This window comes from Callospermophilus lateralis, chromosome 10 (genome assembly GCF_048772815.1).
Source record: "Callospermophilus lateralis isolate mCalLat2 chromosome 10, mCalLat2.hap1, whole genome shotgun sequence".
Taxonomy (NCBI): Eukaryota; Metazoa; Chordata; class Mammalia; order Rodentia; family Sciuridae; genus Callospermophilus; species Callospermophilus lateralis.
This window is the reverse complement of record NC_135314.1, coordinates 66,282,453-66,310,099: the sequence shown is the minus strand read 5'-3', so window position 1 is coordinate 66,310,099 and position 27,647 is coordinate 66,282,453. Positions and strand designations below refer to the sequence as shown.

Here is a 27,647-nt window from a genome sequence, read left to right as displayed (position 1 = left end):
GTTAACTATAGTCAGTGAAAATTGTCACTTGCTTTCTATAATATCACTTAAATAGTAAAGTTTGTCCTCTAATTTACATTTTTCCCTTCCAAAATGTGTACATGAAAATAATATGAAATATTTTAGTTGCTTAGAACTGTTTGAACATGTTTAAATACATTTTTTTAAAGAGAGAGAGAGAGGAGAATTTTTTTAATATTTATTTATTTATTTTTTTAGTTTTTGGCAGACACAACACCTTTGTTTGTATGTGGTGTTGAGGATCCAACCCGGGCCGCACGCATGCCAGGCGAGCGCACTACCACTTGAGCCACATCCCCAGCCCTTAAATACATTTTTTGATTATCTTGTGATATCTTTTACATTACATATATGTATATATTTAAAAATTCTAATTAGACAAAATTAAGTTTTAAAGGTATTCATTGTTCATACAGTTTTCATTTTTGAATATATATTTTGGTTTACTTCTTAATTTTGGGGGGAGTAACTGGAGATTGAACTCAGGGGCATTCAGCCACTGAGCCACATCCTCAGCCCTATTTTGTATTTTATTTATAGACAGGATCTCACTGAGCTGCCTAGTGACTTGCTTTTGCTGAGGCTGGCTTTGAACTTGCAATCCTCCTCCCTCAGCCTCCCAAGCTGTTGGGATACTTTTTAATTTTTGTACTTTTTTCTTTTGCTAGGCAACACATGTGAGTGGTAAACTCTTCAAGGACCTACTATTAGTGTTCTAATGTACTTGTTAATGAACTAATATCTTGATTGACTATAGTATTCATGAATATTAGTCTTCCCTCAAAACAATATAAGTTTTGCTCCATTGCTTTTAGGAAGGAAATAAATATTATACGGAAAAAGGTTGATGTCATTTTATTTTAAGTTTTGCTTATGGAATTTTTTTTTCATCCTGAAAAGGAAAAAAAAATAGATTTCACATTTATATAAGCATTTCTTCATTAGTGTTTGCTAAAAATTGGTCTGTCTTGAAAGATCTTTTTTATGTTAATTTTTAATATAGGAATCCTCTAAAAGAAAATAGTTTGTTATGTTTGGTTTGAAAGCTCTTATATGAACAAGTTATTTATTGCTGTATAAAAAAATTACCCTAAAACTAAGTAACTTTAAAACAGTATCTACTCATTATCTTTCAATGTCTGTGGGTTAGGAATCTAGGCATGGGAGAAGATACATTATATGGATCTTCAGTTTTAGAGTCTCATGGGGATGTAAAGTGTCAGCCAGGTCTGGAATCTCACATAAGAATGGTTGACTGGGGAAGGCTCTGCTTCCAAGGTTTGTCTTATTCTAGCGCTTTAGTATATCTTGGCGAGTATTTAGCTTGATTGATATTCACTGTTTGAATCTTACATCCAGCCCAGAGAATATCTTATTCAGTCCTTTTTGATGTTCAGTCCTAAGAATGGGGGGGAGTGGTGGGGGCGGAAGGAGAGGGAATATGAATCTGAGAAAAGGGGGAAAAGTGGGGAGAGACACGGTATGTTTTGTGTAACTTCTCCATTTTAACAGCTCCATTATGTGTTTTCCCCTCATAGGTGCCTTAGCTGGACCAATTATTGTGGAGCCACATGTCACAGCAGTATGGGGAAAGAATGTTTCATTGAAATGTTTAATTGAAGTAAATGAAACCATAACACAAATTTCATGGGAGAAGATACATGGCAAAAGTTCACAGACTATTGCAGTTCATCATCCTCAATATGGATTCTCTGTTCAAGGAGAATATCAGGGAAGAGTCCTGTTTAAAAACTATTCACTTAATGATGCAACAATTACTCTACATAACATCGGATTCTCTGATTCTGGAAAATACATATGCAAAGCTGTTACGTTCCCACTTGGAAATGCCCAGTCCTCTACAACTGTAACTGTGTTAGGTAGGTATACTTAAATTGTGTATTTTGGTGATAGTAGTGAGGGTTATATATTAGCGTGTATTTAGCTTGATTGATATTCACTGTTTGAATCTTATTTTCAAATTTTAAAATGTTTTAAATTTTCTTCAAATTTGGATTTAAAATACAATAATTCAAATGTGATTTCTCAAATTTTGTCTTAAAACTGATTCTAGGATCTTTTAGCTTTTAAATTATTATTAGTATCTATCCATCTGTCTATATAATTCGTCATTGTTTTAGCTTTTTACTTTTTTCATGAAAGATAATGTTTTAATTGTACTAGAAGCTATTTCTGTGACATTTGTTTCCATTACTACCTCTTTTTTAACCTCGAAATAAATAATTACCATCTTTATTTAGGTTTTTCTGTTTTTATTTTCAGTGATTGATTTTGACTTTTTGGAGCCTTCTGACACTTTTTTCACATCAAATTTTTTTTTCATATCAAATTTTATTCACATCAAATTGGCCTTTGTGGATTTGGATAGCTATTTGAATCTTGTGATATTGCTCATAATAAATGATATTCCTCCATTTTTCTATCTGATAACTGTTAAAATTTATGGTGAAATTTTGAATAACCTTATTAGCATTAAGATAACCACCTGCAGAAGGATATTTAACAATTTTGAAACACTGCAGAGTATTTTTGGAATGATGCAATAAGGATCAAAGAGCAATAGTTTATTGCTAACATAGAAATACACTGCTTAGATCTTTCCTCCAAAAACTGCTCAGCTGGGGCTGGAGCTGTAGCTCAGGCGTAGAGTGCTTGCCTAGCATGTGTGAGGCATTGGGTTTGATTCTCAGCACCACATATAAATAAAATAAAAATCCATCAACAACTAAAAAAAAAAAAACACCTTAAAATAAAATTAAATTTAAAACAGACTGCTCAGCTGCTAGGAGTTTGGTTACTGATAGTTTTCCCTAAATTTAATAAGAATTCCTGACATATAACAGTCATACAGAAAATGTCATATAAGTAAGGTATAAGAATGAATTTAGTGAACATGGTAGTGAAGAAATGTTTTGTAGACTCGGTAGTTGTGTTAGTCTTTAAATGATGGACAGTTTTTGTGTATAGGTAAAAATTAAAGAATAGGAAAATATTATTCTAAAATTGAGAGCAGGTGAGCCAAGGCAGAGAGGCAGAAAACTATACATTAAAGCAAAATTTTTCTTACTTCCCACTGTTGAATTTTGGGGTCAGAATTCTTCATTTTGCTGAGCTGTCCTATCCAATGTAGCCTATTTAGAAGCATCCATGACCCCTAACTTACTAAATGCCAGTAGCGCTTCCATCATCCCCATTGAAAACTCTGCATTAGTGGAACACTGAAAAAGTAATGTGTTGATTCTTCAAAAAAGTATTTATATAGAAAACAAAAATTTTCAAGTCTTGAAAGGTAGAATAAGAGCAAATTAAAGTAATTTGAATGTTAGACTGACATATTACTAGAAATATGACCTTAGTATATATATATAATGGTGTGCTTCTTCTTTCCTGCCTCTTTTACTCTCAGATCCTTCCTGGGTCCATGAACCAGCAGCACTTGGAAGCTTATTAGGAATACAGAATTTCGGACCCCTCTCAGAGTTACTGAACAATAATTTATGTTTTAGCAAGACCCTCTAATAATTTGTTTCCGCTACTACTGTGTTCTCACCTGACATAGAGAACTAACTTGATGACTAATTTAAAGTAGACTTCATGTAGTGAAAGTTCTGATTTAGGAAGATTAGTCTAGAATAGATTAAAATGATGAGATCCTAAAATCATACTCTTTTGGCCATGAGGCTATGAAGTCTTGAAATTATTTTCTAATTTCTGCCATTTGAGTGAAGAAGGGCAACATTACTAAGGAATAATTAGCAGGATTTTATAACTCTTTGTAAATATAAGAAACAAGGGAAGTTTGAACAGTAACAGGTTTTTTAAACTTGCTGATGGAACAAAACAAATTGTTGCTATTATTTGAATGGGCTCATTTGAATTTCAAACAGGTGTTGAGAAGCTTGGATAATAGTCAGCATTAGGTTTATTAAGTTTAAGGATATATAAATGAAAATACCTGTTGGGTAGTTAGAAACAGAGGAGCCAGACTTATAGTAAAATTGGATAAAGTTTGGGATCATATGGGCAGTATTACTTACTGAAGTTCTAAGATGGATACAGAACAGGCCTGTGACTGATTATTAGAGCAAGAGGTTGGAAGAATTAATGGATGAAGTGTTCAGGGAAAGCTATGAGACCAGGCAGAGTACTATTATTCATAATAGGAGAAGAAAAGTTTTTAAGCATTACTTTAGCAGCCTTTTTCTGCAATGAGAATTAAGCCCTACAGAAAAAGATTTCTCTCTTCAGTTTTTCTAAATGTGGAATATAGCTAGTATCATTCTAAATGCATAACCTAGAAGTTAACTCATTACTTGTAATACATAGTTTAAGGCATTAGAACTTAATTCTTTTGAACTGATTGGGAAGGACTGTTCTGATCTATCACATTCCAAAAGGTTACTCAAAAGAAATAGGCATGGATAAGTCTATAGATTAGGTGGTCTTTGGTAACAGTGTTTCGGTAGAGTGGTTGCAGCAGAAACCAAATTAAGGAATGTGATATAACAAAAAACTTTAGGAACATCTAACAAGTGCCCCACAGTAGAATGATTTTGATATTAATTGGTTACTTCCTCTTGATGGAATTTTATGTAGTTTCTAAAGTTGCAGTTAAGGGAAGTACTTGAAAAAGAAATGAGACACAACATTATATAAAATGAATCCATCTGTATAAAAACTAGAATTAAAAACAGAGAAGGAAACAAATATGATAATGATCATTTTTAGGATATTATAGCTGTGGGTAATTCTGCCCTATTTTCAGTATTACTGGTTTTGCAATTGACTTTCATTGATGAATATGATGGCATAACAGAGTTTGAATTCATTTTCTTTACTCTGGAAAAAGAAAATCAGGCAAATAATGAACAGTTTTTAATCATTGGGTAATAAGCAATACAGGAATCTGATCTGTGAAAGATGTATGAAAATAAGGTGAGCCTCCACTATTGCTCTAGCTTCCTCTGTAGGCAGTTTCGAGGCCACAGTTCAGTGATGAGAAAAGAGGAAAGATGGGGGTAGGTAGGATAGACAGAGAATGAATGAATGAATGGGAGAAAGATGGAAAGTTCCCCCTCTTGGTAACATTTTTTACATGGTCAGAGGAAGCAACAACAAACTGTTGGACAGGGAAGAGTCACTACACAGAGAAGTTAATGTGATAAAACTAACTTTAGAAAACCAGTAAAAACAACTAGGAGATGGATGCCCTTAAGAAAAAATAAATAACAAATTTTAAATTGACTTTAAAATAACTGTTTTAAGTTATCCAAAGAGAAAAGAAGGATTCTATTAATTATGGCATAAGTTATTAGATCAACCTTCTCACTGAGAGTGAAAAAAAAAAAAAAACTTTAGACACTTCAAAGAAATATAGCTAGGGCAGAATTTAGTAGAAGGTGAGAAAGTAGAAGTTAGTGCTGAAAACTACATTCCACCTGAAAATGTATAACAGTTTAGAAGAAACATCTGTGATAAGATTTTGAGAACATTGAGAATTGAAAGAGACATGTCTGAGTGTAGTGTAATTCTGCTCAATATGGAGTGCCTAATTGTACATCTGATTTTCACTTTTTACCTTAAATACTTATATTCTCAGAATAGTAATAACCTAAAAGTAAGCCAGCCTTCCTTGTAGACCTCTAGAACTGTATATTAACTTAAGAAAATCGTGTCCTGGTTAGTGTTTTTAGGAGCTTGTCATAAGAAAACATGGATCTGTTCTGAAGAAAAGATACCTTAATTCTAGGCTTTAAATTATTTTTACAGTAATTATTCAAGCAGAGGTCTATAGTTTGCTTGAATTCCCAGATTTCCAAGTAAAGAAAATTCCAAAAGTAGCTGCCTGCACAAAATAAGACAACAGAAACAGCTGCCAAGAAATAAGATGTTGGAATTATCAGACATAAACTTTTAAATCTTAGTACTTATTACATTTGGAGAAATAAGTCAATTTATAAATTTTCTACAGAGAACAAGAAAACAAAGTCCTATAATAGTTGGCCTCAAAGTTCAGAAGTATGGTATTTCTTAGAACATTAAGTAGTTAATTTTCAAAAGTAAATAACAACTGATAAATTATAGTATATTGGAATTAAAAACTTCATTAAAACACACGATATTATATCTCACTCTAATTTAGGTAATTTAGGACCCAATTCTTGTGTATGTACTGTCATGTAACTAAAAAGAACCAGTTAAAAAGAATAAATACCACCCTCTATATTAAATTTTAAACTCTTACACCCAGAAAAACTCAGGAACATACACAAAGAAGTGTTGAGAATGTGTTTAAAGTATGTCTTACAAACAGAAGTAGTTGAAAAGATTTAGCAACCATAATCAGTTCATTTAGGTAATGTGAGAAGTTAAAGATTGAATGCTTAAAAGCCAGTGTGTTTTAAATGAAATTAATGAGTCACCCTCAGGGCCCAGAAAAGCATTTGTTGAGTATACTTAAAGGATTTTATTTTACTTTTGCTTAACATTTTATCTATAGTCTCAGTAGTAGAAATTCATTTTAAAAAGTAAAACTTTTGCTACATAATGAAGTATTATATATTAAAACTGCTTCTTATCTCCCTTCAAAGTAATTACTTTTATCTTGTAAAAGAAATTATGAATAAATTCCCAGAAATTTTTTGCGTGCACTAATTTGGAGAGAACTCATCAGTCCTCATACAATAATATACACCTGTGTCAGGGAGGGCTGTCTTTGTAATGGTAATAAAAAAATCTTTGTCTCCTGTTTGTCCTAGCTACAGATCTTTTCTTCTTGTTTTGCAAACTCAGTTGATGTTGGCATTACTTAAAATCCATGTATGTAGATTAGTTGTTCCTAAGCTTGTGAAATATGTCAGGATATGTCTTGGAAGGAAGGAAGTATTTTCTTAATTAAAATTTAACTATTTTGTTTTTCATTTGAACAGTTGAACCCACTGTGAGCCTGATAAAAGGGCCAGATTCTTTAATCGATGGAGGAAATGAAACAGTAGCAGCCATTTGTATCGCAGCCACTGGAAAACCAGTTGCACATATTGACTGGGAAGGTGATCTTGGTGAAATGGAATCTATTACAACTACTTTTCCAAATGAAACAGCAACAGTTGTCAGCCAGTACAAGCTGTTTCCAACGAGATTTGCTAGAGGAAGGCGGATTACTTGTGTTGTAAAACATCCAGCCTTGGAAAAGGATATCCGATACTCTTTCATGTTAGATATACAATGTATGTAAAACCTAATATTTGCTTTTCAACTTAAGTCATGTATTTTTTTAAAAATCTGTAGTTTCTCTCAACAAATTATTGGAAATTCTTATTTTTATTTGTTCTAATTAGTTATACATGACAGTAGAATACATGTTGATACATCATGTATAATGGAATATAATTTCTCATTCTTCTGGTTATACATGATGTAGAATCCCATTGGTCCTATTGTTATATGTGCATAGGTTAATAATGTCTGATTCATTCTACTATCCTTCCTACCCTCATACCCACTTTCTTCTTCATTCCCCTTTACTTTATCTAAAAACTAGTCTAGTCTTCCCTAGCATCCCTGTCCTATTGTGAATTAGCATCTACATATTGGAGAAAACATTTGTCCTTAAGTTTTGGGTGATTGGCTTATTGTGCTTAGCATGATATTCTCCAGCTCTATCCACGTATTTTATTTTTCTTCTTTTGACATGTTTCGTCAAGCTATTTTTAATCTGAGTATGTAGTATTCAGATAATTCTATAGATTTTCATAGCTGACATTTTTTCTTTTTCTTTTTTATTTATATTTACATAAAATTTTTATTCACTCAGAACATTTTTTCTTTTTCTTTTTTGTATTCAGATTTGGGATTGAACTCAGGGGCACATCACCACTAAGTTATATTGCCAGTCCTTTTCATTTTTTATTTTGAGTCAGGATCTTGCTAAGTTGCTGAGAGCCCTTGCTAAGTTGCTGTGGCTGGTCTTGAACTTGCAATCCTTCTGCCTCACCCTGCCAAGTCACTGGGATGACAGGTGTGTGCCACTGTGCCTGGCTCCTAATCAGAGCAATTTTTATTATTTTGTGAAAAGGACTTTTGTGACCTTAAAAGTAGACTGAATATAAGGGAATTGGAAAATTTGTATCTCAAAATGTACAATACTTAGGGACAGACAACTCCATTGTGTTTGAATGATTATTTACTTTCATGGAACTTACCCATGCTTGCTGTTTTCAGCAAGAGTCTAGGTACATTTTTAACTAGTTTAAAAATTGTTTTTCGATATTATTTCTAATCTGATCTTATTGGTAATGTTCTAAGATTCTTAGGTAGGTAAAACAATATTTTAAAAACACTGGGATAATAATAATTGTATATATGTTTTAAAGCTGGCTTATCTTGTGCTTAAATTTTGTTGTTATTAGGGGTACTTGGGTATGTATATTTTCATATGTATCTACTTTTTTCTTTATAGAGTTTCTCAGTTTGGGGTGTATTGTGATTTGTTTATTTGCATTTTAAACTTTTGAGCAAAAGAAAAGGTGATTGAGTGTTGCTTATAATTTATAGCAAAGATAATGAAAATTAAGCAGGTTAGAGTGAGAACATTAGTAAAAATATTTAGATTCTTCTGTCATTTCCATTCATGCAAAAATTATAAATCTAGATAGGTTTTTGAAGGAGTTACTTCATTTTTTTGTTATTATTTTGTTTTTTGAAGTGTCATGCATGGAATTTTAAATTATACATTCATTAAACTTGTAATGGTTTTTAAAGTAAATTCAGAGTTTTTTTTCAGTTTTTATGAGGTTAAACTTGAGAGGCTGTACTTATATGAATGTTATTACCATTACATTCTTGAGTACAAATACCATCTTTTCTTCTTAGTTCTTTGGAGAATCTATTTTCTTTTTTGAATGTTTCCTTCCTTTCACAGATTCTTTTTCCTTATAAAATTCAGATCTCAACTGAAATACAACTGTAAATTTACCTGTGTCTAATAATGTGACATTTTCTTCAGTTTTTATTATTTAACATCACTATTATTAATTTATTTTCTTGAATGTAATCCTAGACATATAAAATTATTTTTTCTAATGTAGTCGTCATAATAATGGTATTTATTTATTTATTTATTTATTTATTTATTTATTTTAATATTTATTTTTTAGTTGTAGTTGGAAAATAGTACCTTTATTTCACTTATTTATTTTTATGTGGTGCTGAGGATTGAACCCAGGGTCTCACTCGTGTGAGTTGAGTGCTGTACTGCTGAACCACAACCCCAGCCCCAATAATGGTTTTTGTTATTGACTTGCTTCTAAATGTTCTTAGAATACTCATGACTTTTTCCTTTTTGAAAATGGAAAATAAAACGTGAACAAGTTTAAGGGGATAGTCTTGCAGTCCAATTTCATATCTCAAAATTAGGGGTTTTTTTTTTTAGGAATACATTAATTCATATTCTTTCTTCCTTTTAAAAAGAGATTAAGGGCTGGGGATGTGGCTCAAGTGGTAGCTTGCTTGCCTAGCATGCCTGCAGCCCAGGTTCGACCCTCAACACCACATACAAACAAAGATGTTGTGTCCGCCGAAAACTACAAAATAAATAATAAAAAATTCTTTCTCTCTTTCTCTCTCTCTCTCTGTCTCTCTCTTAAAAATAAAAAGAGATTAAACACATTCACAGATGTGTACTCTTTCAACAACATAATTTAGCACAGTTTTAAGTGTTGGCTAATTCTTGGTATTTATAAGAGGCAAGCATTTTTTTTTTTTTTTTAATTATCAAGGTTAGCTGTATCTTAGTAAAAGTTTAATTTTTTACAGCTTTTTGGTAAACTGCTTTTCAATAGACCAGGCTTTCCTAAAAGATTTAAAGACTGACCTGATGTCAATTTAACCTTACATCTGTTGTCGTTTGCTATTCACTTGTTTTCTGTGTTGCTCACAGAATGGTCTATGTATCATACATAAGAAATGTTTTAAGGAATCCTTTTATGGCTTCTCTCACCTCTAATATAGCCTCAATAGCCTCAATTTAAATTAGGTCCTTGTTCTTATTCTTTTAACTTCTTACTTTTTTCTTTCTTGATTTTCACGGTAGGTTTTAGCTAAATATTATTAAATGTCATCCTCCTCATTATTAGTAGAATATAAATTTTATGAATAAAGAATCTAAATAAATGTATCCCACATACCTAAAATGGAGTCTTTATCTCATTAGGAGTTAAACAAAATGATGATTGAGTGAATGATAGGTATTGGAATTTATGATTTATAGGCAGACATTTATTTTTGGAAGATATGAGTAATTGCTTCTTCAATAGCCACACATATGCTAAGAGATCTTAGGGATCATTGAATGAATAAAGTTTAATTTTTAGTACTATTTAGATAATTTACTTTTAAGTATGTAATCTCACAAAGTCTGTGCTATAGCTTTCCATGTCCATAGACTATTAGTTAACTATAACATACAGAATTTTTTTCCTCTAATTGACTTGCTATCTCTTAGCAGATATATTTCCTTTTGGATCAAATATCTTTTAAATGATAATTTTATGTGATGATTTGGTTCTACATGATACTTAAATGCCATGTCTCATTATTCAATTAAGTACTACAGTGTATTTGTTTTTTTTCATGTGTTGTCTACATCTCTCATAATAGGACACTCACACTTTGCTTTTTGTGATTATAGGTTTATGAGTAGTCTTATATTCAACATCCTTAATAATTAGAATTGTGTGTGCTTATAGTTGTCTAGTGTCTGGGTACTCATCTATTCATTGATTCATTCCTTAGGCATCTAAAATTTGAGTATTATCTTCCATATTGATTGATATATGTTGAGAACAGAAAAAATAATTGCTGTTCTTATAATGTTTAGTCTGTTGTGTTTATATTTTATCATTGTATATTGCATTTACCTATAACCAAAGATGACTTGTTCTGTCATGTGTTTATTTTATAGATGCCCCTGAAGTTTCAGTAACCGGATATGATGGAAATTGGTTTGTAGGGAGAAGAGGTGTTAATCTCAAGTGTAATGCTGATGCAAATCCACCACCATTCAAATCTGTGTGGAGCAGGTAATGTTAGATTATGCTTCAGAAGAGAAATTATTTAAACGTGAAGAACATTCTTTTTTTCCATACTGAGGATTGAACCTATGTTGAACTATATATTCCCAGAGCTTTTTATTTTTTATTTTGAGACAGCATCTCCATAAATTGTCCAGGCTGGCTTCAAACTTGATCCTCCTGCTTCAGCCTCCTGGATTGTGATTATAGGTATGGCCACCATGCCTGATTAAATATGAAGAGTAATCTTAAATCTTATTTAAAACTTTTTTATCAGTACATGCATGATTATAATAACTGAATAATTTATTTAAAGGATTGATTTCTAAATGTTCTGTTGCCTCATTCCTCTGTACTTTCCTACCTTGTCAGTTGCTCACAGGCTGCGTTAGCAAATTTAGTCATCCTTTTTTGTAGTTGCCCTCTTAGGTTTTAAGCTGCTGCTTCTTGATTTACCAATTTTTAATACTGTTCACTTCTTAGGTAGATGAATTAATTTTATATCCTCCCTTTCACCCACAAATACACATTCTTACTCTTCATTGATTCATTGTCTGAATGAATTTAAGTTAGTTTAACTCTTGTAATTTTTATTTGCCTCCCTATAACAGGTAAATATATATATATTTTTTAACCAAGGGTTAAGTAATATACCAGCATCCTGTTGAAAGCTCTCTTTGTTTTCCTTGTGTCTTTTTTACTTATGTAGTTTATTATCTATATTTCCTTCATTCTTTTTTTCTCTAAAATTTGAAACTGTTATACTAAATTTTTCATTTGTATTTCTCAGTATTTGGAGCTTATTTCAATCTTTGACATATATCTTTGGACAGTTGTCTTTTGTCATTTCACTTTATTCTTTTTGTTCCCTGTTCACTTTTACTGGAACTACTATTTATATTGTATAATAAGTATATTTATTGTTTTTCTAGCAATATTTTCTTAATCAAAAATTTTTCGTTCACTTAATTTTTTTAAAAAATTGACATATTTACAATTTCTTATAAGCACATTCTTATTCCCTGTTGTTTCATAGCATTCTTTTCATATTTTAAGATACAGTGTCTTCTAGTTTCTTTCCAGGGATACTAGAATATTATTTCCTCCCCAGAGATTTTTTTTTCTGCCTTCTGCATATTGTCTCAATTCTCCCAGATTCTTGGGGTTTGACCTTTCCTTTTTGTAGATAATCATTTTGGTTTTCTAGTCATTTCAGAGTGAGACATTAAAATAAAGTGGATGGTGGAAACTTTTTATTCCATAGGTTCCACTTTGAATGACCATGTAGAGAGATTATTTTCCTAGGGAAACTCTAGGTTTCACCAATGGACAAGTGGGAATTTTTTTCTTCATAAATTATGTTTTCTTCATAAATTATTTATAGAATTTACCTTCATATTTTAGCCTGAGAAGTAAATGCCCGGTATTGGCACCAAGTTGGAAGGAATCTGTTGATTTTTTTGTAGCTTTGAGCTAATCTTATTTTCAGCCCTTTGCCTTATGCTGACCTTCTGTAGAAACAGTGAGTCAAACTCAGCAGATCTTTCTAACCTTGACATTATTTTCATTTGGGGCTAGATAATTCTTTTTTTGTGATAGGTAATCCTGTGAATTATAGTATTTTTAGTACATCCCATGCTTCTATCCTCTAAAGCAAGTAGAACCTTCTACTCCTCCCCCATTAGGATAACCCAGATTCACTCTTCATTGAGAAACACTGGCTTAAAGCATATAACTATTTCCTCCATCTATTTTCTGTTTTCTCATTGTTTGTAAAAACTATCTTGTCTGTCCCTTAACTTTTGTTTTTGGTGTGATTTTATAAAAACAAGAAAACAGTATATTGATTACTTTGTTTCCTTTAAGAGATGGTTTTAAATGGAGAGAAGTTCTTTTTTCATTTATTTTTTTTTAAATGGGAAGTAGTAATGAGTTAAGATATCTATTTGTTTAGGTATTTACAAAAAACAAGTAAATCTGAGTTCTTGCCAAGTGTCTGTACTTCTAGATATCTTTTTTGATTGAGTCATTTAATCCCTCTAATACTTAGTTTCCTTGTAGATAACAGTATTTCAGATAAGAAATACTGAGTCAAATGAATCAGGTACAAGAGCATAGAAGATGCTTAGCATATGCCATTTCTTACATGTATAGTGTTATATGTAGATTTTTCTGGAGGTGACTTTTCTGAGTAAAGTTGTGAACATTATAAGACATTTTTAAAATTTCTCAGAGAATTAAAAGGAGTAGAGATTGGGGCCCAAGGTCTCATACTTGCTAGATAATTGCTCTACCATTGAGCTACATCCCTAGCCCTTTTATTTTAAGACTGTATAACTAAGTTTCTCAGGATGCCCCCTGACTTGGGATCCGTTTGCTTTCTTCTCCCTAGAAGCCGGAGTTACAGGAATGTGCCACTCCTTCTGATGATATTTGTTTTTTAAACAATGTAAAAATATTGTCTTTACTCTTCAGTGCTGAATTAAAATTCTGTTCCAAAAATCCAAAATGTGATTTACTCCACAATCTGAGACTTTCTGAATGCTGATGCATTTCAATTTCAGATATTTGGAATAGGGATGTTTAAATAAAAAAGTCTATGCAAATATTCAGAAATCTTCAAATTCTGAAAATTTTGTGGTCCTAAGCATTCAGATAAGAGATACTTAGTCTATACTCATAACTACAAAAGATTGTACCCATTGTTTTTTTCACCTACTACTTTTGTTTTTGCCGCCTTTGGATAGAACAAGTATCAATTTGTATTAGTATTGTATGATGCTCTACAAATATGCTTTTCCTTTTTCTTTTTTTTATTTGTACTTTTCATATATATATGGCAATAGAATGTATTTTGACATATTATACATACATGGAATATGTTTAGGATCCCATTTTGGCGTTTGTACATACTGGTGATATATTCATATATGAATGTAGGAAAGTTATGTCTGTTGCATTCTACTGTCTTTCCTATTTCTACCTCATTTCCCTTCCTTACATTCCCCTTCGTCTAATCCCATGGACTTGTACCCACCTACATGCCTCCCCCCCCCCCATTGTGGGTTAGTGCCCACATATCACAGAGTACATTCAGCTTTTGGTTTTTGGGTTTGGCTTACTTCACTTAGCATGACAGTCTCCAGTTCCATTAATGTACTGACAAATGCAATAATTCCATTCTTCTTTATGGCTTAGTAATCTTCCATTGTGTATATATGCCACATTTTTTTAATCCACTAATCAATTGAAAGATAACGCTGAATGGTTCCATAGCTTAGCTACTGTGAATTGAATTGCTATAAACATTGTTGTGGCTGTGTCACTGTCATATGCTGATTTAAGTCCTTTGGGCATATATATACCAAGGAGTAGGACAGCTGAGTCAAATAGTGATTCTATTCCAGGTTTTCTGAGGAATCTCCATACTGCTTTCCATAATGGTTGCACCAATTTGCAGTCCCACCAGCAATGTATTAGAGTATGTTTTCCCCCATACCCTCAACAACATTTATTGTTACTTTTATTCTTTATAATTGCCATTCTTACTGGATGAGATGGGATCTCAGTGTAGTTTTGAATAGCATTTCTCTAATTGCTAGAAATGTTAAGCATTTTTTCATATATTTGTTGACCATTCATGTTTCTTTCTTCTTTTTTTTTTTTTTTTTTTTTGTTACTGGGAATTGAACTCAGGGACGCTTTACCACTAAGCCACATCCCCATAACTTTTTTGTATATTATTTAGAGACAGGGTCTCATGAGTTGCTCAGGGCCTCACCAAGTTGCAGAGGTGGGCTTTGACCTCATAATCCCCCGTCTCAGCCTCCCAATCATATTTCTTCTTATGTGAATTGCCTATTCAGTTTCTTTCCCATTTATTGATTGGGTTATTTGTTGTTTTTGGTTGGTGTTAAGTTTTTTGGAGTTATTTGTATATCCTGGAGATTATTGTTCTATTTGAGATGCAGGTGGCAAAGATTTTCTCCCATTTTGTAGGCTCTCTCTTCATGCACTTGATTGTTTCTTTTGCTGGGAAGAAGCTTTTTGCCTTTATACCATTCCATTTATTGATTCTTAATTTTACTTCTTGTGCTTTAGGAGTATTGTTGAGGAATTTGGTTTCTAAGATCACATGATGGAGAGTTGTGCCAATGTTTCTACTAGTAGGCACAGGGTCTCTGGTGTAATGCCTGTGTTCTTGATCCACTTTGATTTGAGTTTTGTGCAGAGAGATAGGGGTTTACTTTCTTTTCTGCATATGGATTTCCAGTTTTCCCAGCACCATTTGTTGAAGAGGCTGTCTTTTCGCCAATATATGTTTATGGCACCTTTGTCTGGTATGAGATATCTATATTTATGTGCGTTTGAGTCTGTGACTTTGTTTTGTACTGTTGGTATACATGTCTGTTTTTGTGCCAATACCATGCTCTGTGCAGTAACTTAAGGTATGGCATTGTGATGCCTCCTACTTCACTTTTTTTTGGTGAAGATTGATTTTGTTATTATGGGCCTCTTATTTTTTCAAATGAATTTCATGACTGTTCTTGAATTTCTATGAAGAATATCAATGGAATTTTGATAGGAATTACATTATGACAGTATGGCCATTTTGCTAATATTTATTCTGCCTATCTAACAACATGGGACATCTTTCTATCTTCTGAGGTCTTCTTCAATTTCTTTCTTTAGTGTTCTTTAGTTTTCTTTGTAGAGGTCTTTCACCTCTTTTGTTAGATTGATTTTGAAGTTTTTTGTTGTTGGCTTGTTTTGAGGCTATTTTGAATGGAATAGTTTTCCTAATTTCTCTTTCAGCTGATTTATTATTGGTAAATAGAACACAATTGATTTATGGGTATTAATTTTATATCCTGCTAATTTGCTGAATTTGAGTTCTAAAAGTTTTTGGGTCCTCTAAATATAGAATCATGTCTTTGGCAAATGCTTCTTTGATGCTTTACTTTTATTCTTCATTTTTTTAAATATTTATTTTCTTTTTAGAAGTAGTTGAACACAAGACCTTTATATTATTTATTTATTTTTATATGTGGTGGTGAGGATTGAACCCAGGGACTTGCACGTGCTAGGCGAGCACTCTACCACTGAGTCACAATCCCAGCCCTTATTTTTCATTTCTTAATGAAATATTTATTGAGTATGTTTTTTAGTGTCAGCTTTCTAGTTGTGAATAGTTTTAACTTTTGTTTATCGTGGAAAGTTTTTATTTTAATCTCATTTCTGAAACTTAAGTCTAGTCTACAGGATATAGTATTCTTTGTTGGCATCCATTTTCTTTCAGAGTGCAGTATATATTATTTGGAGACTTCCTAGCTTTGAGGGTCTGGGCTGCGAAATCAGCTGAGATCCAGATTGGTTTCTCCTAAATGTGACCTATCGTTTTTCTCTGGCAGTTTTTATAACAGTCTATCAAAAAGTCTATTTTGTACATAAGGCATGTCATAATAATGTGCCTTGGTATGGGTCTGTTTTAATTTTTATATTTTGGGTCCTGTAAGCCTCTCCTGTATTTGATTTTCCATATCATTCTTAAGATTTGAGAAATTTTCAGATATTATTTCCTTGAATGATTGTTCCTTCCTTTGGTTTGTATCTTTGTATGCTCTCTAAAACTATATTATAGAAGGTGCCAGAACATCTAATATACTTAAATGAGATGGCTTTTCACTAAGAAAATTGTAGTTTAAGTTTATTCATAATTTATGGAGAATTTTAATTGCTTTGAAATTATTGATAATACCATCAAATAATATTTTTCTAATTTGCAGTTTTCTGAATACATATTTTTAAAACCAATTTTTTTCTCTTCTTCCTATTCTATTCTTTTCATCTAGTTACACTTACATGGATTAATATTTGGAAAGAATGGGTATACTTAATGGACTTTTCTCTAATGCTTATTTATTAAAATGAAAATTTCTTATGTGTTTTTGTTTCATAGTTAATTGTATCTGAAATATGATTATTTTACTAGCATCGAAAATTAATGTTTTTTAAAAAATTAATTGTCAATAAATTCTGTATGAAGATACTTAAAATAATTTTATGCTTTTTAAAATCTAGGTTGGATGGACAATGGCTTGATGGTTTGTTGGCTTCAGACAATACTCTTCATTTTGTCCATCCACTGACTTTCAATTATTCTGGTGTTTATGTCTGTAAAGTGACCAATTCCCTTGGTCAAAGAAGTGATCAGAAGGTCATCTACATTTCAGGTAAGTTACTGACTACTTGCAAAATACTTTACTTAAAATATTCCTTTGGTAACAATTATATAATAATGTGATACAGTCATAAAGATATAGATTCATCAGTGTAAAGTTTTCCAGATAATATAAAAGGCATATAATGAAGTAATACCTGTCTGAAATACATATATAAGGTGGTATTCTTAAAGAAATGACAGAATATCTATATAGCTTTATATATATATTAATATGTATAGTTTTCAGTTAAGTAGTATTACTTATTTCTTTTTATTTTTAAATATTTTTTTAGTTGTTGGTAGACCTTTATTTTATTTATTTATTTTTATGTGGTGCTGAGAATCGAATCCAGTGCCTCACATATGCTAGGCAAGTGTACGATCACTGAGCCACAGTCCCCGTCCTTCTTATTTCTTTTATAGGTATTGTGCCTTTCTAAATTCTTTTGTCTTTAAACAAAGAACAGTGATTTTTTATTCCCCTTTGCTGAATACTCTGCATACATTTATCTGATAAATAAAATAGGATATTAACTTTGGTAACCTGCTTTGTTAAATAACATTACTTTCTACCCGACTATGTTGGGTTACTGAGAGGTGAAGTAGGAATGCTCTTGAAAATATTTTAATGAAATAGAAAGTACTTTTTTCTTATGGTCAGTTCTTAAGCTGATAAGAACTTAGGTTTTTCACTTATTATTTGTCTCATCAAATGTTAATTTGGCTGAATATGAATTTGGCCATTCACATTGTAGTTATCAATTATTAATGGAATCCTCATTTAGAAACAATATATATCTACTTAACTGTAAGTATATATCAAGCTATATTTTCAACAAATGGAAAATTAAGGGGAAAGTATAATAGAACCTAAAATTGCAGATTTGTATGATAATTGTTGAATGGGTAATTAAGGTTTTATCTCTTTAAAAGTAAATAAATTAGAGATATAAAATTTTTCATGATTGCTTAAATGTTATATTCTCAGACCTATGTAATCATTCAAGCTGAGCTCATATTATTTTCTCATAGTACTCACCACAATTTATAGTTGTATTCATATTTATTTATTATTGATCCTCAAATTTAAGCACTTTGTACTTACTTTATCCACTACTGTATACTCAGCAATTATTTTAGTGCCTAGCACAATGATAAACTCAAAATTTTTTTTGTATTATACCTGCAAGAAGTTTAGCGCTGTATACATCCCTACCTCTTTCTGTTAGTAACAATGCTTTTGTGAAAATCTGAGGGAGATTAACCATTAGTAAATGTCTTTCTTCCATTAGGGGATAAACCATAGGAAACACATATTTAAAATGTAATTACCTGAAGTCTGTTTATTTTTGTGTCTATTACAGTTTGGTGTGGGATATTATTGGTAAATTTTAGGCTTTCCTGTACTCCTATAAATAAAACTCAATTTGGACACTCTTAATATATGCTAATTCCATTTATGATATTCTAAGTTTATATCTTTTTGGTATTCTGCATCCACTTCCCAGTATCCCTGATTTGTATTTTCAACTGCTTATTAATGATCATTAACTATATGTAGCAGTTGAATGGGCATTTATAGTTTAACATGTTAAAAATGAAATTCTGATCTTATACCTGCCTCTTAACACCAATCCTGTTTTTCTACAGGTTTTCTAACTCAATTTTTTGTAGTTCTAGTCTTGAAAGTATTGTTGATTTCACTTTTTCTCTCAGACTCTATGCTGTCCATAAAGAAATTCGTGTCAGTTTTCCCATTGCATTACATTGAATTCTGTCAGTTATCTACCACTTCCCTGCTACCAAAATGGTTCAAGCCATCAGCAACTCTTACATCAGTATTAACATAATCATTTAATATCTCCCATTTTGAATCTGTTAACCTTTAATCTGTCATCAGATGAGCAGTGAGAGTGATCATTTTTAAACCATGCCAAATCATGTCGTTCCTCTTCTCAGAACCTTCTATGAACCTTCCATTTTACCTACATTGAGAACCAAAATTTTATAGTGACTTACAAGGCTCTGTACTTGTTCTGCTACCAAATTACCTCTTTGACCTCATTCTTTCATACACCCTTTGCTCACTAGCTCAGCCATACTGGCCTCTTTTTTCTTGTTTGAACACAACAGGTATATTTCTGCCCATCAGTCTTTGCATTTTCTGTTTCTACTGCTTGGAGTGCTCTTCCACAAGAGTATTTTCATACCTATTTACCCCACATCTTTTAGGTCTTTGATAAAGTATTGCATTTTTGAGTGAGGTCTTTCTGTTCTCATGATTGTAAAATTGAAAATCTTCACTTCTTACTCTTTCACCACTTTTTGTCCTGCTGTGCCTTACTTTACTCTCAAATACGTATTGCTATGTGACATACTGCATATTGTGTTCATATATTTGTTTAATTTTGTACTCACCAGAACTTAAGTCCTAAGAGGGAAGAATTTTTGTCTACTTTAATCACTGTTGTATTTCCATCATCTGCAGTTTTGAATGTAATAGGTATTCAGTACACTTTTGTTTATATATGTATGTATGAATGAATAAGTTTGAGAAGAGAATAAGCAGGAAAGAATTAAAATTCCAGAATTTGCTTTTGTGTAATTTTATTTGCCTTAACTAAGGGACTGATCACTTTACACATTTTTAAAAATCAACATCTACTAAATCTTTATAAGAATGAAAATCAAATTTTAAGAAAATGTGAAAATCAGTTAATTATTGCTAGATATTTCAGAAGAAGAAAGCAGTATGTGAAATGATTTTCTTCCAAGTGATTAAGAATTAGACTTTACCTTTCTACCCAAGAGTCTACATAATACAGTATACTATGCCAGGTTTAGTTTACTTTGCTAAGAGTTTCTTGGAGTTTGCCAAGAATTATGGGTATAATATTGCTTTAAAAAAATTAACTGTTTTGTAAAACCTTTTAAATTGGAATAAAAGGCCATAATTAAAACAGAATAAACAGTTAATGTTTTCATTGTAAACTTTAGAAAATTTTACCTCAGTATTGTTGAAATAGACACCTTAAACTTTTAGAAATGATTTTTAAAAATATAAAAGAAACGTAACTTATGATGTCTCAAAGTTCTACTTAAAACAGAGTATGAGTTAGCAACTGTGAGTCAAATTGTTTTAAATTTTATTACTCATTTTCCATACTGTTAGACATATGATTTTAAATAGGAGGCCCTTGATTCATGATTGCGATTTTTAACTGTAAATACTAGATTCTACTCTAATATATTTTCACTATCCTGGGGTGCAGTGGCTCTTTATCCCATACTGAATATTAGACATTGTTTTTCTTGTTTGCTTTTTTCCTCCCTATTTTTTCTCACTTTTCTTTAAAAATAGAAAAACAAAATTTTAAATGTCAAATATACTCCCCTATGCCTAAAATTGTATTCCTCTGAAAAAGTTGAATTCCAGATCATACTGATTTGAGGGTCCAGACACAATGTCAGAACTAAAAAATCAACATTTAGCATGCCTTAAGTTTTAAAATGCATGGATTTGTTTATTTAAACAACCCATAAAAGTCTAAAGAAATAGAAGTAATCATGTAATTTTTTAATGGATTTTTAATTTGTTTATTAGGCAAAAATCTACCTTATAGCTATAGTGACCTTACTAAACTATTTGCTGTTTGATAGGAGACATTAGTTTAAAAAGAAACTTAAGAACTTAAGAGAAGAACTTAAGAGAGGAACTCAGGATGTACTAGAGTCCATTGTATATCTATTTATCACACATTCAATAAAAAAATTTAAAAACGTGTCTGACTGAAAAATATGGAATGATATTTGGAAGAATTTTTATATCATGATAAATAAGTACCTGTTTATGATTATAAAATAGTCTTGCCTCATTTGTATTATGACTTTCATTCTAAATTTAAAAATAAATAAAATTCTTATATACATTTTCATGTGTTTAAAATACAAAATGATGAAGTATTAATAATATTTTCTATGCAATGATACTAATAGGATGTCTGTGCTGTATTTAACATTGATTAAGGAGAAGGATGGTGGATTGAAACTTACAGGATCACCAACAAAACTAAATTAAACAAAATTTAATTTTTTTTAGTAGATTTTTCTGAAATCTGTATGTTGTTGAAAATGAATGAAATGAACATTAGACATCCATCAATATTCATATAAAGAACTTTGCAAGTAGAAATAAAAGTGTCAATTATTATTTTTAGGATATGTGGTAAAAATGTTCAATTATTAGTGTATACTTCATCAGCTCAAGTATATGCACTCTTCTGAGAAACCCAGTAACATATTAGAAGTTACCAAAAACCAAATTGGAATATGACAAATATATGTATATCATAAATAATTTAGATAGATCTGTACTTAAATGTGCTGATGTCAGTTTGTTTTGATAGTTTTCTTTGAGAATCACTAAAGATGGCATTCAGTACTTAAAACTTGACTTCCCTGTTACTCTTTCTCTTTCAAAAACACAAATCATCTTACAAATGATTTAAGTTAGTGTATTTCTTTATTCTTTATTATCTTAATTCTATAAAGTTGGATTGTATGAACTTTACTCCTTTTATCCTAGAAATAATCTTCCAATTCCACATTTGTTTGTTCAGCTAGTGAATATGTTCTTAAAAATTATAACTCTTCCTTGATTCTCTTACATATACTATGATAACTAATACTCACTTCAGAGTACTTGACAGGGTTACCTGTTATATCAGTTTAAAGTCAGGTAATTAGTTATATTGTTATTTGTTACGTTTTATACTGTACTTGCTAAATTTTTACCACATTCTATACATATGGCATACCGTGATGAAAACTGTTTCAGTAAGTATTTTTCTTTAGCTTGTAATATTAGAATAACTTACCCATGTAGATTTAGTATTTTTCTAACAATCACATTTTAAAAACTCTGTCAGTACCACTCATTTAAAAAATTAATTGTAGGATATTACCATTTGGGTCATTTATTTTTATGTAAGGAAATATTCAAGATTTTTAAGCTCATCTTTTCTTCAAACTTTAGAATTTTTGTGTAACATGACCTACAAATACTACTTAATTGATAATTAACCAGTCTTTAATTTTTACTATTCATGTTTAGTTGCTTTTTAATATTAATAGCTATTTACTCGTGTAATCTAATGTCTGTATACAGGTTCATTTGCATCTAATATTTAATTATTATTTGAATGTTCTCTCTAAAATATTAGCTCTTTGTGAGATACTATCTTGAAGCAATTATTAAATTTTGTAGGTATAGCTGAAATTCCTTAATTTTCTAAGTGTTCACCTATGTTAATCATGGAGTATTAGATGGTTTTTACTACATTGTAGATTATAATATTTTTACTTTGTTTTATTTATCAGTCTCTTTTGATAATAGCTATTTGGCTAACACAATTTAAACACATGATTTATGTTTTTTAAATTACTCAGTAATTGTCCTTACTGCATATTTCCTTTATAAAAATTTAGAGTACTCTTTTTCTAAGAAAGAATATTTTTGAGAGAATTATTAAACCAACAGCTTATACTGTGCCACCTTAACAAGATTCTATAGTTTTTCATTCTTTGAAAAATAAGTTCAAATCTTACCTTTTAGGTAAAGATGGACATCAAGAAAACTTTAGTTTTTTATTCTTTCATTTTATTTATTTGTGCTACTCGCTAAGAAAATATACATTAGATTACTTAATTTAATTGAATATTTTGTACAATAATGCTTGAGCCAGCTCTGTATAAGACACTGAAGTAATAATCTACATTAAAACAAAAACAGCAACTTTTTATTCCTAGAGTACAGAGTACACTTTTAAACTTGGAATAAAGTTATTTAGTATTCATTCACACCATAGGTTTCCATTCTTTTCACTGTATTAGTAACTGACTAAGTGTCAGTTTTGCTATTTTTAAAAGTATAAAAAAGTACCATTACTGTCTAATCTTAATCAAATTAAGAATGAAAAACTATTGTTACTATGAATATATATTCATTAACTGTGCTGTCTTTTCAACTTGCTGCTGAATTAGCCTACATTGACATTCTTTGCTTTTCTGTGTCTTGTCTATCTTTACTGTTTCCATTAGATCCTCCTACTACTACCACCCTTCAGCCTACAATTCATTGGCATCCCTCAACTGCTGTCACCGAGGATCTAGCAACAGAACCTAAAAAATTGCCTTTCCCATTGTCAACTTTGGCAACAATTAAGGATGACACAATTGGCACAGTCATTGCTAGTGTAGTGGGGGGGGCTCTTTTCATAGTACTTGTGAGTGTTTTGGCTGGAATATTCTGCTATAGGAGAAGACGGACGTTTCGTGGAGACTATTTTGCCAAGAACTACATTCCACCATCAGATATGCAAAAAGAATCACAAATAGATGTTCTTCAACAAGATGAGCTTGATTCTTACCCAGACAGTGTAAAAAAAGAAAACAAAATTCCAGTGAACAATCTTATACGAAAAGACTATTTAGAAGAGCCTGAAAAAACTCAGTGGAACAATGTAGAAAATCTCAATAGATTTGAAAGACCAATGGATTATTACGAAGATCTAAAAATGGGAATGAAGTTTGTCAGCGATGAACATTATGAGGAAAATGAAGATGACTTAGTTTCACATGTAGATGGTTCCGTAATTTCCAGGAGGGAGTGGTATGTTTAGCGACCACTAAATGTGACTTAACTATGTACAATGTTTCATTCATACTAGTTGATCATTTTCAGATTGTTCATACTTTTTCTTGAGGAAGAATAAGCTTTTTCAAGTTGATTTTCGAGCTTTTTATATTCTAATCTGACAAATGAAAATGTAAAATCTGGGTTCAATGTATCTGAGCTGCTTTACAATTTTTTTCAATGCTGTACTACTGTCTCAAGATTTAAATTTTAATGCAGAGTACTTTATTGGTCTGAGGCACACAGGTAAGAAGAAATGTCAACGTTAAATGTGTGACGTTTTTGGTACAAAAATTAAAAAAAAACAACAAAAAGAAACTACCTTGGCATTGTGTATTAAATGTTTACCTAAGACTATAATCTCAAGTATAATGTTTGTTAAACATATACCTCTTAAAATTTATCACCACTAAATGATACTACATCAAAATTGACTATAAAGGCAATTCAAAATATGTTTATATATATTTTTAGTATACTAAAAATATTCAGCCTGATGGAACATCTTTCCTTTTCAAACATTATTTTCTAAGTTTCTATACAAATGAAATCTTTACCTCTGCATTTTAATGAGCCTTGCCATAATTACTGTAGAATGGCTTTTCAAAGATATTTTGTTGCACTAAAACTGTGGTAGTAAACTCCATCAACATGATGTGTGAAAGAGTATCATTAGCTGGTCAATACTTTTGTCTCAAATACATAGAAGAGTAATAAAATACATGCCTTCTAAACATGATAATTATTACAGTTTTTGTCATCTCTGTGAGACAGTTCTTAAATTGTCCTGTGAACATGAATTTTGGTACATTAAGCAGTAGCCTTATTTTAATGCTTTATACAAATAGTTTAAATATACAAGTAGTAATGAACATATGTTACACAATTAAATACAGAACAGAAAGGGCATTTCATTATACCGGCATACCAGTTTTAGAGATGAGGTATTTCAGCCAGGAATCTGTACAAAGGATTTTCTACACCATCTTGTTTAAGTTATTTAATGTTGATGTTGTTCAAACGGGTAAATGTATAGGAAAAAAATTAAACTTGGAAACTTGGAATTTAACTAGAAAATTTTGAAATATAGAACCAATTGGTAATATTTGCTGATGAATATTGGCAGTCCATTCCCTTTTTCCTCTTATTTCCTCCTAAATGTATGTATGTGTTTTAAGATTTTTCTTTCTCCAATTAAAACTGGAAACATCATGAGGGTTTTTTTTTTTGTTTTGTTTTGTTTTGTTTTTTGTTTGTTTGTTTTTTACAGAATTCATTAAGTGTATTCTTTCCAGAATCATGTATCTTTTGAGAAAGAAATGTTATCCAAATCTTGAAATGTGAATCATCTTTGGGAGGTAGTTAAATAACTTCTACAGTGGAATTCTATAAATTTGTAATCATAAAGACAGCTGTTTTGAGGTCCAAAGAATGTGTTTTGATGATTCATTAGGAAAAAAAAAAAAAGACTGTGTAGAATAAATGTTTTACCAGGGCAGTGAAGTAGAAGTAGAATCATTAGGAGAATCACAAATCAAATAAATTTTTTTTTAACAAAAAGGTGAAGTAGGTACTTTATTAACCCTCCCAACCACCCATGCTTCCCAATTCTTATCAAATCAAAAAGTGATATAGAAGGCAAAATTCTTACATGAAAGTAGTGAAAATGTTATTTTAAATAATAATAAACCAGTTTTCTTTAGGAGTATTTTCATTAATTAGAAATTCTTCCCTAATACTTATAAGTCTATAATATCAGGTTAAGGAATAAAGTTAAGTTCATGGTTACCTTGTTTAAAAATACCTGTGTTTTAATATAGTTTAACCACTTATATGCAGATACTAAGACTTCTTAATATAAGTCATTGGAAGGAAATGTTAATAATACAATGTGATTGAAATAACTTTATTTTTAATTTAAATATCAGCAGAGATATCAGTCACAAGAAAGATAGGTCTAAAATTTCTTCTCATAAAAATGTAAATTTGTAAATTTGTGGCTTCTCTGATCAGAATTATCTTTATAAATAAGGGTTGGAAATGCTGTATGAATATGAGCTGAATAGTCATGTTTAAGATTTTATGTTAATCTCAATCTGAGTTCAATCTGAAAGAAATAGCAATGTATTTCAAGAACTGTTTTTCAAAAATATCTCCTTACTGATTATAACCTTTTTACTTTGCCATCTTATGTGGTTAGTTTTTGTGTTTTGTTTTTGTGGGAGAAGGCAACTTGAAAACATAGAAGTGAGTATTTGATATGTTCTGTATCCTTAATCTGAATCATGTGGCATACCAAAAGGTTTCAAAGTTTTAGGAATCCTATACTGGTGCTTAAGATGTTTTGGAAGCATTGCACTGTTGCTTATTAGAGGTTTATGTATATATGGTACTGTACATAGGGAATGGTTTGTAAACATAAATAGTTAACATGAAATAAACATTTTTGTTAAATTAATTTTTGAATATCAGTTATGTGCCCAGCTAATTATTAGGTATATATGAAACTCTAGTACCTTCTTGGAAAAGATAAAGGAATGATTTCTACTATTCTGGGGCAATATTTACATTTTTTTCTTTTCATGTGCTTTCAACCATTTTTCCTTTAGGATTTTGTTTCCTACTGGTTAAAGTATTTCAATAATACAATGAAAATAAATACAACTCTTTTTTTCCTACCATTTTGTTAAAATGCACTGAAACTTTTAGTATACTACGGGCTAACTTTAAAGATGATTTTTGACTCTGTAGTTTTTGTCATATGCCTAACAGAACTTTTTTATTTTTGATAATTTTGATATTAAGGAAACCACTAAGATTTTTGGTAGTAAGTCTAGTTTCTGATAGCCATTTGTAGGAAAGTTTAAGGTAATGATGACTACATATTTTGCATTAAGGAACCATAGAAAGTACAAAATGGAAGTGCAAAAACAGAAATGTGGCCATTTCACATGCAAGAAAATGTGATTTGAGTTTCATTTTTTTTTTGGTAAATACTGCTAAAACAAATATATGAACATGTAAGAAGTTGTTATTATGTGGAAGTAATCAATGTACAGTATAAGAAAGGAAGAAATGGTACCCATATTGAAATGTGAATTCTAATAGGGGAATAGAGTATAAATTAAATTTTTTTTCTATTTACTTATCAATTAGAAATGCACTCTCCATGAAAAGGTTCTTTCTCAATTTTTTGACATGTTGGGTTTGAGTTTAATTGCAGTTTTCTTTAGTGTTTTTTTTTTTTTTTAAACCAAGTTACATATTGGGTGTTAGCTCCAATAGTCATGCAACAAACTATTGAAGTTTAAAAATACTCAAGGTACTTTTCCATATTGAGACTGGCTCCTGTATTACCTTCATCCTCATTTTGCTTACCAGTGGTGTATATGTGTGTGTATGTGATGTATTTTCTTTAATTAACAATCAAAATATAATTTAAGATTGGTGGGAATTAGAATGTGACTTATTTTTCTTCCCAATAATCAGGTTAAGGACATAGGTAAATAAAGTTTGGGGGGAGCATGTAGGTTGCCACGTTACAGTCATTAAAATTTGACTTTAACCATTTGATTCCATATATATATGATCTCATGAGTAGCATTCAAAAATGTTTGAA

General features: G+C 30.9%; 1 protein-coding gene across 2 annotated transcripts in view; it reads left to right on the top strand.

Annotated features, from left to right (window-relative positions):
• Nucleotides 1–27,647, top strand: part of Nectin3 (nectin cell adhesion molecule 3) — a 139,863-nt gene that overhangs the window by 42,165 nt on the left and 70,051 nt on the right. The window contains exons 2-6 of one of the 2 annotated variants that reach the window (XM_076867240.2): nt 1,560–1,901; nt 6,972–7,268; nt 11,003–11,120; nt 17,193–17,344; nt 23,434–26,080. In XM_076867240.2, coding sequence (XP_076723355.1) covers nt 1,560–1,901; nt 6,972–7,268; nt 11,003–11,120; nt 17,193–17,344; nt 23,434–24,014 — 1,490 coding nt within the window. In that variant the 3' untranslated portion in view covers nt 24,015–26,080. Of the gene's footprint in view, nt 1–1,559; nt 1,902–6,971; nt 7,269–11,002; nt 11,121–17,192; nt 17,345–23,433; nt 26,081–27,647 lie in introns of those variants that run through there. The other variant, XM_076867241.2, reaches the window with a different exon arrangement.